Raw genomic sequence first — 14347 nt, 5'->3', positions numbered from 1 at the left:
ATAAATCAGTCCAATTACTGTGCCTAATTGGAAGTTTTTTTTTTTTTTTTTTTACTTTTGCTGCTGTATTTTAATATTATTTTTGTTATTATTTTTTATTATCACACTGGCCGATTCCCACCAAGGCAGGGTGGCCCGAAAAAAAAAAAACTTTCACCATCATTCACTCCATCACTGTCTTGCCAGAAGGGTGCTTTACACTACAGTTTTTAAACTGCAACATTAACACCCCTCCTTCAGAGTGCAGGCACTGTACTTCCCATCTCCAGGACTCAAGTCCGGCCTGCCGGTCTCCCTGAACCCCTTCATAAATGTTACTTTGCTCACACTCCAACAGCACGTCAAGTATTAAAAACCATTCGTCTCCATTCACTCCTATCAAACACGCTCACGCACGCCTGCTGGAAGTCCAAGCCCCTCGCACACAAAATCTCCTTTACCCCCTCCCTCCAACCTTTCCTAGGCCGACCCCTACCCCGCCTTCCTTCCACTACAGACTGATACACTCTTGAAGTCATTCTGTTTCGCTCCATTCTCTCTACATGTCCGAACCACCTCAACAACCCTTCCTCAGCCCTCTGGACAACAGTTTTGGTAATCCCGCACCTCCTCCTAACTTCCAAACTACGAATTCTCTGCATTATATTCACACCACACATTGCCCTCAGACATGACATCTCCACTGCCTCCAGCCTTCTCCTCGCTGCAACATTCATCACCCATGCTTCACATCCATATAAAAGTGTTGGTAAAACTATACTCTCATACATTCCCCTCTTTGCCTCCAAGGACAAAGTTCTTTGTCTCCACAGACTCCTAGGTGCACCACTCACCCTTTTCCCCTCATCAATTCTATGATTCACCTCATCCTTCTTAGACCCATCCGCTGACATGTCCACTCCCAAATATCTGAATACATTCACCTCCTCCATACACTCTCCCTCCAATCTGATATCCAATCTTTCATCACCTAATATTTTTGTTATCCTCATAACCTTACTCTTTCCTGTATTCACTTTTAATTTTCTTCTTTTGCACACCCTACCAAATTCATCCACCAATCTCTGCAACTTCTCTTCAGAATCTCCCAAGAGCACAGTGTCATCAGCAAAGAGCAACTGTGACAACTCCCACTTTATGTGTGATTCTTTATCTTTTAACTCAACGCCTCTTGCCAAGACCCTCGCATTTACTTCTCTTACAACCCCATCTATAAATATATTAAACAACCATGGTGACATCACACATCCTTGTCTAAGGCCTACTTTTACTGGGAAATAATTTCCCTCTTTCCTATGTACTCTAACTTGAGCCTCACTATCCTCGTAAAAACTCTTCACTGCTTTCAGTAACCTACCTCCTACACCATACACCTGCAACATCTGCCACATTGCCCCCCTATCCACCCTGTCATACGCCTTTTCCAAATCCATAAATGCCACAAAGACCTCTTTAGCCTTATCTAAATACTGTTCACTTATATGTTTCACTGTAAACACCTGGTCCACACACCCCCTACCTTTCCTAAAGCCTCCTTGTTCATCTGCTATACTATTCTCAGTCTTACTTTTAATTCTTTCAATAATAGCTCTACCATACACTTTACCAGGTATACTCAACAGACTTATCCCCCTATAATTTTTGCACTCTCTTTTGTCCCCTTTGCCTTTATACAAAGGAACTGTGCATGCTCTCTGCCAATACCTAGGTACCTTACCCTCTTCTATACATTTATTAAATAATTGCACCAACCACTCCAAAACTATATCCCCACCTGCTTTTAACATTTCTATCTTTATCCCATCAATCCCGGCTGCCTTACCCCCTTTCATTTTACCTACTGCCTCACGAACTTCCCCCACACTCACAACTGGCTCTTCCTCACTCCTACAAGATGTTATTCCTCCTTGCCCTATACACGAAATCACAGCTTCCCTATCTTCATCAACATTTAACAATTCCTCAAAATATTCCCTCCATCTTCCCAATACCTCTAACTCTCCATTTAATAACTCTCCTCTCCTATTTTTAACTGACAAATCCATTTGTTCTCTAGGCTTCCTTAACTTGTTAATCTCACTCCAAAACTTTTTCTTATTTTCAACAAAATTTGTTGATAACATCTCACCCACTCTCTCATTTGCTCTCTTTTTACATTGCTTCACCACTCTCTTAACCTCTCTCTTTTTCTCCATATACTCTTCCCTCCTTGCATCACTTCTACTTTGTAAAAACTTCTCATATGCTAACTTTTTCTCCCTTACTACTCTCTTTACATCATCATTCCACCAATCGCTCCTCTTCCCTCCCGCACCCACTTTCCTGTAACCACAAACTTCTGCTGAACACTCTAACACTACATTTTTAAACCTACCCCATACCTCTTCGACCCCATTGCCTATGCTCTCATTAGCCCATCTATCCTCCAATAGCTGTTTATATCTTTCCCTAACTGCCTCCTCTTTTTATAAACCTTCACCTCTCTCTCTTCCCTGATGCTTCTATTCTCCTTGTATCCCATCTACCTTTTACTCTCAGTGTAGCTACAACTAGAAAGTGATCCGATATATCTGTGGCCCCCTCTATAAACATGTACATCCTGAAGTCTACTCAACAGTCTTTTATCTACCAATACATAATCCAACAAACTACTGTCATTTCGCCCTACATCATATCTTGTATACTTATTTATTCTCTTTTTCTTAAAATATGTATTACCTATAACTAAACCCCTTTCTATACAAAGTTCAATCAAAGGGCTTCCATTATCATTTACACCTGGCACCCCAAACTTACCTACCACACCCTCTCTAAAAGTTTCTCCTACTTTAGCATTCAGGTCCCCTACCACAATTACTCTCTCACTTGGTTCAAAGGCTCCTATACATTCACTTAACATCTCCCAAAATCTCTCTCTCTCCTCTGCATTCCTCTCTTCTCCAGGTGCATACACGCTTATTATGACCCACTTCTCGCATCCAACCTTTACTTTAATCCACATAATTCTTGCATTTACACATTCATATTCTCTTTTCTCCTTCCATAACTGATCATTCAAAATTACTGCTACCCCTTCCTTTGCTCTAACTCTCTCAGATACTCCAGATTTAACCCCATTTATTTCCCCCCACCGAAACCCCCCTACCCCCTTCAGCTTTGTTTCGCTTAGGGCCAGGACATCCAACTTCTTTTCATTCATAACATCAGCAATCATCTGTTTCTTGTCATCCGCACTACATCCACGCACATTCAAGCATCCCAGTTTTATAAAGTTTTTCTTCTTCTCTTTTTTAGTAAATGTCTACAGGAGAAGGGGTTACTAGCCCATGTATTTTAATATGCCAGTTAAATGTTTATGTAAAGTTGTTGATTCCTTGTTAAATTATGTTTTTGTCAGATGTAGGCTGCATGGGTTTTTGTGTTGAGAGATGAAATGTCTGAAAAAAATATGCTATCTAGCTAGGCAGCGACTGTAGTCTCTCTTAGCATTTATGATGACCTCAGTCACTTTCAAAAGAAAGAACCATATTATGGTTCTTTCTTTTGAAAGTGACTTTCATGTATTATGTATGACTTTTATATATACGTACTACTTTTTATGTATTTTTCAGGTTAGATGTTGATGATGAGAACAAGATGGTGAAAGTTTTATCTCCACAACCAAAACCACTGCCCAAAACAATACTCATTTTAACTGAAATTCAGTTCATGGATTCCAATTAGGGTCATATTTTATAGTACATTTAATAATTCCTTGTATATTGTACTGCATGTAAAGATGGCAATAATACTGTAGTTTGGTCTGGAGTACAGTATTCTCATTACATGATCTGTCAGTCAATTATATAAGAAATACTAAAAATCATTAGCCTGTTTTCATTCCCTATCACTTTTTGTTGTCTTGAATTCTCTGATAATTTATGTCAGTGTCAATGAATATCTTTACTCGCTTCCCCTACTTTAACCCTTTGACTGTTTTCGACGTATAAATACGTCTTACGAGCCAATGTTTCTGACGTATATATACTCAATAATTCTAGCGGCTTCAAATCAACTGGGAGAAAGCTGGTAGGCCCACATGTGAGAGAATGGGTCTGTGTGGTCAGTGTGCACCACATAAAAAAAATCCTGCAGCACACATTGCGTAATGAGAAAAAAAAACTCTGATCGTTTTTTTGGAATAAAACGCCGACTTTGAGGTGTATTTTCGTATAGTATTTATCGTTGTATTCGCGTTTTCATGGTCTTAGGTGATAAAATGGAAAACATATTACAGAAATAGAGATGATTTTCATTACTTTTACGATGAAAACGACCTTGAAACTGAGCTCAAAGTAGCGGAAATGTTCGATTTTTACCAATGTTCAAGAGTAAATAAATCACACCACACGACCAATACATGTCAACTGGGGAGTCTAATATTCTTTCACTAGTGCACTGATATTATTTATACCATTTTTACAATAATGCAGTCGTCTGCATAACAGTAAATTTTGTATTTTTTTGTATGAATAAAAAATCAAAATAGAAAGCAATAATAATATAAGAGGGGCCTAGAGATGTGACTAATGAACAGAGCATATGTTATTTTAGTGCCATGAATGTCTACCTTGTTTATTCTGGACCCTATTTTGAAATTGGCATCTTTTTTATTTTGCGTGAAATTGGCCAAATTGCCAATTTCTGACCACCATATTGGGTAGTCCAAATTAGTAAATGGGAGGTTTCTTGTACTCAGCTGATAGATAAAATGGAGTTCTAAAGAAATAGCTATGAGTTTGGTCAACTGGAACAATGGAATTGGCTGAAAATAGGGCTCAAAGTCGGCGAAATCGCCGATACGCATATGTCGCCGAGACCGCTAACTTCGCGGGAGCATAATTCCACGAGTTTTCGACCAAATTTCGAACTTTTAGTGTCATTACCATCGGGAAAAGATTCTCTATCATTTCATAAGAAAAAATAATTTTTTTTTTTTTAAAAAATTGAGCGACATAGAATGACAGTTTCAGAGAGGGGCCTGAAACAGTCAAAGGGTTAAGGATACAGCTGACCACAGATCCAACATCCGGAAATAAGTTACATATTCATTTTGAAAATATAGTTGAAACAGTTTCTTGCTGTACAGTAGAGCCCCACTTATACTGCAGGTTAGGTTTCAGGCTATCACTGGAAAGCAGAATACCATTTTTTCCACTTATAAATACATATAAATGCCAGATAACAAGTTTACACCAACATATATTAAGTTAACAATAGAATTAGGCATTTAAAAAACAAAGTAAAATACACACAGTATACTCATTACTTACCTTATAATATTTGTAGTCTTAATTTAGAGAAAGATAAGTAGTGTTTTCTCCGTGGGGAAATGGAACAGAATTCTTCCTCCGTAAGCCATGCGTGTCGTAAGAGGCGACTAAAATGCCAGGAGCAAGGGGCTAGTAACCCCTTCTCCTGTATATATTACTAAATTTAAAAGGTGAAACTTTCGTTTTTCCTTTTGGGCCACCCCACCTCAGTGGGAAATGGCTGGTGCGTTGAAAGAAAGAAGAAAGTAGTGTTTATTGTAAGAAGTCAGGCGTGGCAGGTAAGGAAGCCTACCTGGCCACCCCACCCACACATAATATACTATGACATTTAAAGCACCCCAGAGTGATAAAATGCATATACAGTACACTCATTACTTGCCTTAAAATATTTGTAGTCTTAATGTAGGGTGAGAGGAGAGTAAATGAGATAAAACGAATAAACGAAAGAGAGAGAACGAGTGAATGTGAGAGGACAGAGATGTGGAGTCTGTAAACAAGCAGAAAAACGTGTCTGGTTATGGTTGATACATGATCATTTCCATGTTTGTGAAGCTTGTACCATAATACAAATGCATTATATTGTGTACAAGTTATCTCCACGTTGGCACAGTAGAGTAAATAGAGAGAAACACTCCCATTCTCATCTACCACACCATTTTTAGAAGGAATGACACTCTGAGTGAAGGCATACAGGAATAATTTTCTACAGTTACCCCCAGTAATACTATTGTTTACACATTTTCTTTGGTGTTGAACTAGAGAAAACATTATTCTTTCTGACACTCCAGCAAGACAACTGGAAAACATCTCATATTTAAAAACTGAGACACGTGCAACATCTGGGTATCTTTACTGTAGACATTTTGCCATCCGGTGGCTTTATCAATACAGATTCTAGGACATAAGTTGAAGGCAGTAGAACTATATACAAAAGATGAGGTAATCAGTCCCTCAGTCTTGGAGTTGGTGTGAAGAGCACCGTAGTCATGAAGATTCTGGAGCACAGACAAGAAGGCTGGTGCTTATATACGACTATGGTGCTCTTCACACCAACTCCAAGGCTGAAGGACTGATTACCTCATCTTTTGTATATAGTTCTACCGTCTTTAAATTATGTCCTAAAATCTGTATTGATAAAGCCACTGGATGGCAAAACGTCTACAATACAGATACCCAGATGTTGCATGTGTCTTTGTTTTTATCTCGTCAGTATTGTATACCATTCTTGTACATCTCATATTTACGTTAATTTATTCTACTGTGGGGTGTAGTTATTTTTATACGTTATGTAGCATGTTTATTGCATAATTTTGAAAAAATATAGATGGATTAATGAAAATGTTTATATTAACGTAATACAGTGGACCCCCGCATAACGATTTTAATCCGTGCAAGAGGGGTAATTGTTATGCGAAATAATCGGTATGTGAATGAATTTTCCCCATAAGAAATAATGGAAATAAAATTAATCCGTGCAAGACACCCAAAAGTATGAAAAAAAAAATTTTTTACCACATGAAATGTTAATTTTAATACACAAACTGAAAAAGGCATGCACACTTACATGACACTTACTTTTATTGAAGATCTGGTGATGATTGATGGGATGGGAGGAGGGGAGAGAGTGTGTTAGTGTTTAGAAGGGGAATCCCCTTCCATTAAGACTTGAGGTGTCGAGTCCTTTTCTGGGGTTACTTCCCTTCTTCTTTTAATGCCACTAGGACCAGCTTCAGAGTCACTGGACTTCTTTCGCACAACATATCTGTCCATAGTGGCCTGTACCTCTCGTTCCTTTATGACTTCCCTAAAGTGTTTCACAACATTGTCAGTGTACAGGTTGCCAACACGGCTTGCAATAGCTGTGTGAGGGTGATTTTCATCCATGAAGGTTTGCACTTCAAGCCACTTTGCACAGATTTCTTTAATCTTTGTAGTAGGCAACTTCTTCAATTTCTCTCTCCCCTCCTCTGAACCAGTTTCCTCAGGTCTGGCCTCTTGCTCTTGAAGTTGATCTATCAGCTCATCAGTGGTTAGTTCTTCATTGTCCTCCTCCACCAACTCTTCCACATCCTCCCCACTAACCTCCAACCCCAAGGACTTTCCCAATGCAACAATGGATTCCTCAAGTGGCATAATCCTCTCAGGGTTAGCCTCAAACCCTTCAAAATCCCTTTTGTCTACACATTCTGGCCACAGTTTCTTCCAAGCAGAGTTCAAGGTCTTCTTAGTCACTCCCTCCCAAGCCTTACCTATAAGGTTTACACAATTGAGGATATTAAAGTGCTCTCTCCAAAACTCTCTTAGAGTCAGTTGAGTTTCTGAGGTCACTACAAAGCACCTTTCAAACAGAGCTTTTGTGTACAGTTTTTTGAAGTTTGCAATAACCTGCTGGTCCATGGGCTGCAGGAGAGGAGTGGTATTAGGAGGCAAAAACTTCACCTTAATGAAGCTCATGTCCCCATAAAGTCGCTCTGCCACGTCTGTAGGATGACCAGGGGCATTGTCTAACACCAGGAGGCACTTAAGTTCTAATTTCTTTTCAGTTAGGTAATCTTTCACATTGGGGGCAAATGCATGGTGTAACCAGTTATAGAAAAAGTCCCTAGTGACCCATGCCTAACTGTTTGCCCTCCACAGCACACACAAATTATCCTTGAGGACATTCTTTTGCCTGAACGCTCTGGGAGTTTCAGAGTGATACACTAATAAAGGCTTAACTTTGCAATCACCACTAGCATTGGCACACATCAACAAAGTAAGCCTGTCTTTCATAGGCTTATGTCCTGGGAGTGCCTTTTCCTCCTGAGTAATGTAGGTCCTGCTTGGCATTTTCTTCCAAAACAGGCCTGTTTCATCACAATTAAACACTTGTTCAGGTTTCAGTCCTTCACTGTCTATGTACTCCTTGAATTCATGCACATATTTTTCAGCCGCTTTGTGGTCCGAACTGGCAGCCTCACCATGCCTTATCACACTATGTATGCCACTACGCTTCTTAAATCTCTCAAACCAACCTTTGCTGGCCTTAAATTCACTCACATCATCACTAGTTGCAGGCATTTTTTTAATTAAATCCTCATGCAACTTCCTAGCCTTTTCACATATGATCGCTTGAGAGACGCTATCTCCTGCTAGCTGTTTTTCATTTATCCACACCAATAAGAGTCTCTCAACATCTTCCATCACTTGCGATCTTTGTTTCGAAAACACAGTTAAACCTTTGGCAAGAACAGCTTCCTTGATTGCCTTTCTGGTGCCCACAATAGTAGCGATGGTTGATTGGGGTTTCTTGTACAACCTGACCAGGTCGGCAATACGCACTCCACTTTCATACTTATCAATGATCTCTTTCTTCATTTCTATTGGAATTCTCACCCTTATTGGTGTACGGTTGGCACTAGAAGCTTTCTTGGGGCCCATGGTCACTTATTTTCCAGAAACAGCACCGAAAACACTGTAATAATACGAAATATTCCGATTGTATGCTTGGATGTTACCGCGGAGGCTGGCTGGTAAACAATGGCACGGGCGGCACATGTGAGGCTGGCTGAGGGCGCACATTGGACGCGTCTCGGACGAAAATCGGTGAGCGGGTTTTTAAGCGGTATGCGCGGCAAAATTTTTGCGATTAAAGCAAGCGGTATGCGGATTAATCGCTATGTGATGCCATCGTTATGCGGGGGTCCACTGTATGACATTTAATGTGCCTCAGAGTGATTATTATTGCATTTTATTATCATTATTAATATGGCATCTTCAAGACTTAAGACACTTATTGATTTTAATGTGTACCTGCACGCCAGCACTGTGTAAGTTTATTTAGGTACGGGTACACATAGGTATAAATATCAGAGTACATATAAAATATTCATTCATGGTGATGGAGTGAATGATGGTGGAAGTTTTTCTTTTTCGGGCCACCCTGCCTTGGTGGGAATCGGCCAGTGTGATAATAATAATAAAAAAAAAATATATAAAATATGATGAAGCCCATGATGGGCCTACTTCACTTCCTCATTTTTGTGTTGATGAGAAAGATGAGTCAGGTCACCAGCTCTGGGTAAATGTTTCAATGATTTGATGACCAATGAGGCTAGCAACTTGTCAATTCTTGCTGGCATTGATAGGCAAACAGTAACAGGTTGTGTCATGCTTTGAGGGTGTGTTGAATACAGTGGAACCTTGGTATTCGAACAGCTCCCTACTCGAACAATTCGATATTCGAATGCTTTGTTCGGTAAAAAAATCAACTGGTAGTAGGCTGTTTGCTCAGCACTCGACCAAACAAACACGACCTGCTAGAGCTTTGCTGTAAACTATTTCATGTTTCTTTGCATTTTTTGGTGTATTTGTATAAATAAGTCACCAAGGGGCCTAAGAAGATTAGTGATAACAACCAACAAAAAAGAAAATTGGTTGGTAAAAATTCATTTGGTACTTGAACAGATCGACGCCCGAACAGCCTTCTGGAATGAATTAAGTTCGAGTATCTAGGATAGTGGATCCTTCATTTACCTTCTTCAGGAAAGTTTCCCCTGCATGTGAGTGAGCTGCTTTGGGAATATATGGGACAGTCATGGTAGACGATACATTAATTACTTTTATAATGGTGGCTGTGGATCATCGATTCTCTAGGAAAGACATTCCGACCCTGGGCAGTTCAAACAGTCTTTTAATAACCTCCCCTTTGTGATCTTGGCATAAAAGAAGAGCCTCTAGGCTCCTCCTTGTTCACCTAACTACAGTCTCTTAGTAGTATGTTGACACATGTACACTACTTGCATCATGAAGTAATCAACTGCTACAGTTACATACATGTATTTACATTACGGATTTTTTTTTTTACCAAGATTATCTATTACCTTTCTGAAGTTTTTCTTAATTACCTTGAATTGTCAAAATATATTTTTGAGGAGACTTTCTTCATTTATGTGGAGCTTGCAAATTTTCTGATTTTTGTTAAGTTTTATGTTCACTACACTGACAGATCTATCGAGATCATTCCTGTATAATAAAATAAATGTTTCTCCATACATCATGCTGTGGATATGTTATTTATTAAAACTAAAATTAATAACTGCTTTTTCTATACAAGTACCCATATTAACCCTTTCAGGGTCACCAGGCCCTCTCTGAGACTTGTTCTCAGAGTTGCCAAATTAAAAAAAAAAAAATTCTTATGAAAAGAAAGAGAATCTTTTCCTGATCATAATGACACCAAAAGTATGAAATTTGCTGGAAAACTTACGGAATTGTGCTCTCGCGAAGTTAGCGGTCTTGATGATGTTTACGCGCTGGCGGTTTTGCCCACTTTGAGCCCTATTTTCGGCCAATTCCAGTGTACCAGTCGACAAAAATCATAACTATTTCGCTAGAACTCCATTTTTTCGATCAAATGAGTACAAGAAACCACCCATTTACCGATTTCAACTATCCAATAAAGTGGTCAGAATTTAGCAATTTTGCCAATTTCACACAAATTTCAAAAGATGCCAATTTCCAAATAGGGTCCAGAATACACAAAAAAGACATTCCTGGCACTAAAATAACATTTCCTCTGTTCATTAGTCACATCCCCATGCCCCTCTTACATTCTTTTGCTTTCCACTTTGAATTTTTATTCTCACAAAAAATAGATTTACTGTTATGCAGACTACTGCATTAGTGTAGAAATGGTACTAATAATATCAGCACACTTGTGAAAGAATATTAGACTCACCAGTAGACGTGTATTGGACGTGTAGCATGATTTGCTTACTTTTGAACTTTGGTAAAAATCGAACATTTCTGCTACTCTGAGCTCAATTTCAAGGTACTTTTCATCGTAAAACCAATCAAAATCGTCTCAATTTCTTTAACATGTCTTCCATTCTATAAAATGAAACCAGGAAAACTAGAATACCATCATAAATACCATACGAAAATACAGTGCAAAGTCACTGTTTTAAACCAAAAACACTCAAAGTTTTTTTTTCTCATTACGCACTGTGCTGCAGGATTTTTTTTTATACTGCGCACACTGACCACATAGACCCATTCTTTCATATGTAGGCCTACCAGCTTTCTCTCACTAGATTTGAGGGCACTAGAATTTAGGCGTACTAGTACATCAAAAACCCTGGTGTGTAAGCCGTACTAGTACGTCCGAAACCCTGAGGGGCTCTGGGGAAACCACCTGGAGTATTGCTCATGGGGAAACACTAAACCTTTGAGTACGTACTTGGATCAGGTTTTATCCAAAAAGAGGACAGTGGCTACAAATGATGGATCAAGAGCCAGTAAGAGAGCCCCACTACCTAACAAGGACTAACTTCACTCCAAAGCACCTGACTGCATTTTTAAATTGCAGTTCTTGGGAAGGGTCTTGATGTCCCTAGGGCATCTATGCCTGGTATAGTTGGGATTCTAAAAATAGTTAAACTCTCTCCATTCATACCTAATCAGCCTTAGTGCAGCTGCAAAGTCCTAAACTTCAAAAATGTAGATAACCCTAGCACTTATAAATTAAATAATACAGAACTTAACCATACAAAATGTGAACAGGACTTGGGAGTTATGGTAAACAGTAATCTAAAGCCAAGACAGCAGTGTCTGAGTATAAGCAAAAGGAGCCCAGAGGTTATTCTACAGTTCTATACATCATTACTAAGCCCTCACTTAAATTATTTAGCCCAATCCTGGTTTCCATACCTCAGAATGGATATAAATTCATTGTAGAACATACAGATAAGGATGACAAAAAATGAATCCAATGTACAGAAATCTTTCATACTAAGATAGTTGCGAGTGCTGAACCTCTATTCTCTTGCAAGATGTAGGATGAAGGGAGACATAAATGAAGTGTTTAAGTGGAAGATAGGCATAAATAAAGATGATTTAAATTGGGTATTGAGGATATCCTTTCAAGAAAGAACTGAAAACAATGGATTCAAATTAGATATGTTTATGTTTAGAAAAGATGTAGTAAAATACTGGTTCAGAAATGGTTGTCGATGAGTGGGACTTCTTCCTAGTAAGGCCATTAATGCTAAAACCTTGAGTAGCTTCAAAAATAGGTTGGGCAAATACACATAAAGGAGATGGATTTGAGTGTTACTTGCCCAGCATGGGTTAGTAGGGTTATCTAAGCTAATTCCTTGGATAGCCTTGAGAATAGGTGGGACAAATATTTCAGGTAGAGGGTTTGAATTTGAAAAGGACTTGCCTAGAAGGAGCCAGTAGCCCTTCTGTAATGTGTCTCCATTCTTATGCTCTTAGAGCTTCTCTCCCAGTATAGAGTCCCAACACTTGTTTCCTAAGCCTCACCCTTCTGACCACTATATATACTCCACTTGTGGTTATCTCTGTAACACAACATTCAGCACATTGCTCCCAGTGGCAGTAAGAAAGCAGCATGTAGATTTTCTGCTTCATCCCTGGCACTATGCAGGCTCACCATGTGAAGATCAAGTCACTTCCTGGAGAGACTGAATCAAGAACTAGCTAACATACTGAGGACCACTCATTAAGTCAAACTATCCAGCCTGATTGCAACTAATGACTTTCATGTTGACTCCTCAGGGATGAAGCTGACAAAATTGTTGCAACTTCTGTTATTAAGTTGCTTAAGGACAAGGACTATAAAGTGGTCCCATTGCCAGCACTGAAGGCCAATCAAAAAGTGACCTGAAGAATAAAACTAAACCTGAATGACTGAGCCAAGGTAGATGAGATTACTGATACCCAAAGCCTCTACAACAATGAAGATCAGGTTAATAGAAATTTTCATGCCCCAACAAGCTGTTAGTTAAATATATTATGCACCCCATACCCATCCTGTGGGCAGTAGTCAAAAAGATAAGAGGTACATAATGAGTTCAGGGACTGGGCCCCAAAGTTTTGGTAGCTGAACAAGTTACAAAGGCAATGAATCATTCACATGTCCACACCCAATCACAACTGCAATGAGTTATTAATGCAAACATTAGCTTAATTTACAGTGAGCAAAGTCAGGGCACTTTTTTCAGAATGGTTTGTAATATACCACTGTGGATAAAATACTTTGCATCTCCTGAACATTTCTGAGTGAGTAGTCTTTGAATTCATTAATTTTATCGCATTCCAGTACATAATGAAGCAAGGCATGACAATAGTCCATCTGGCAAAGTTTACATTTTGTTTGGTCTACATCTGGTGGTGGTGATTTAACCTCCCAAAAATACAGTGGACCCTCGGTTATCGGCCATTCCGGATATCGGCCAATTCAGCTTTCACCCACTTTTTTCGCCGAAATTCTATCCCAGTTATTGGCTGTTATTTTAGAGATCGGCCTTATTGGATGCGTCCACCCGCCACTCTGCCGCGTTCATGAATCAGCCTGGTTGTGTGTCTGGGTGAGTGAGGAAGCCCTTGCACATTTATCCAAACATTTCGCTATAATCCATTGTTTTTTGTAGTTACTGATTGGATGCAACTGCGAAAAAAGCCACCATGGGCCCAAAGAAAGTTTCGAGTAAAGTTCCTTTTGTAAAGAAAGTGAAAAACACAATGGAAAAGTAAAGAAAGTGAAAAACATGATGGAATTTAAGAAAGAAATTGTTGAAAAGTATGAGTGATGCACGTGTGCTTGAGCTAACTACTGAAGAGCTGCAAGACCTTCATCTGGAACAGCAACAGACCACAGCTGAGGAAACTGGTTCAGAGGAGGAGGAAGAGAGAGGGGAGAATGTGCCTTCTTCAGTGATTAAGGACATTTGTGCAAAGTGGAGGAAGGTGCAAACTTTTGTTCAAAAATATCGCCTTGACCAAGCTCAAACAAGCCATATCTGCAACATATTCAGTGACAAAACCTTGTCCCACTTCAGGAAAATCTTAGAGACGCCAGAAATGGAGCTCTCTGGACTGTTTGCTCATGCGACGGGTGCAGCGACTCTCAAGCTGGTCCTAGTGGCAGTAAAAGACAAAGAAGGGACGTAACCCCAGAGAGGGCTTTGATACCTGAAATCCTTATGGAGGGGGATTCCCCTTCCAAACAATAATCAGTCCTCCTCTGTCTT

General features: G+C 39.4%; 1 protein-coding gene across 2 annotated transcripts in view; it reads left to right on the top strand.

Moving 5' to 3' along the window:
- The window catches only part of cbc (crowded by cid), a 54676-nt gene extending 50811 nt beyond the window's left edge, over window positions 1-3865 (top strand). For both annotated transcript variants that reach the window (XM_070092459.1, XM_070092458.1), the window contains exon 9: window positions 3612-3865. In XM_070092459.1, the coding sequence (XP_069948560.1) occupies window positions 3612-3723 (112 nt within the window). In that variant the 3' untranslated portion in view covers window positions 3724-3865. The remainder of the gene's footprint in view (window positions 1-3611) is intronic.
- Window positions 3866-14347: the final 10482 nt, after the last annotated feature.

The sequence above is a fragment of the Cherax quadricarinatus genome, chromosome 39 (assembly GCF_038502225.1).
Source record: "Cherax quadricarinatus isolate ZL_2023a chromosome 39, ASM3850222v1, whole genome shotgun sequence".
NCBI lineage: Eukaryota > Metazoa > Arthropoda > Malacostraca > Decapoda > Parastacidae > Cherax > Cherax quadricarinatus.
The sequence above is the reverse complement of the archived record's forward strand: the minus strand, read 5'-3'. Positions and strand labels throughout refer to the sequence as shown.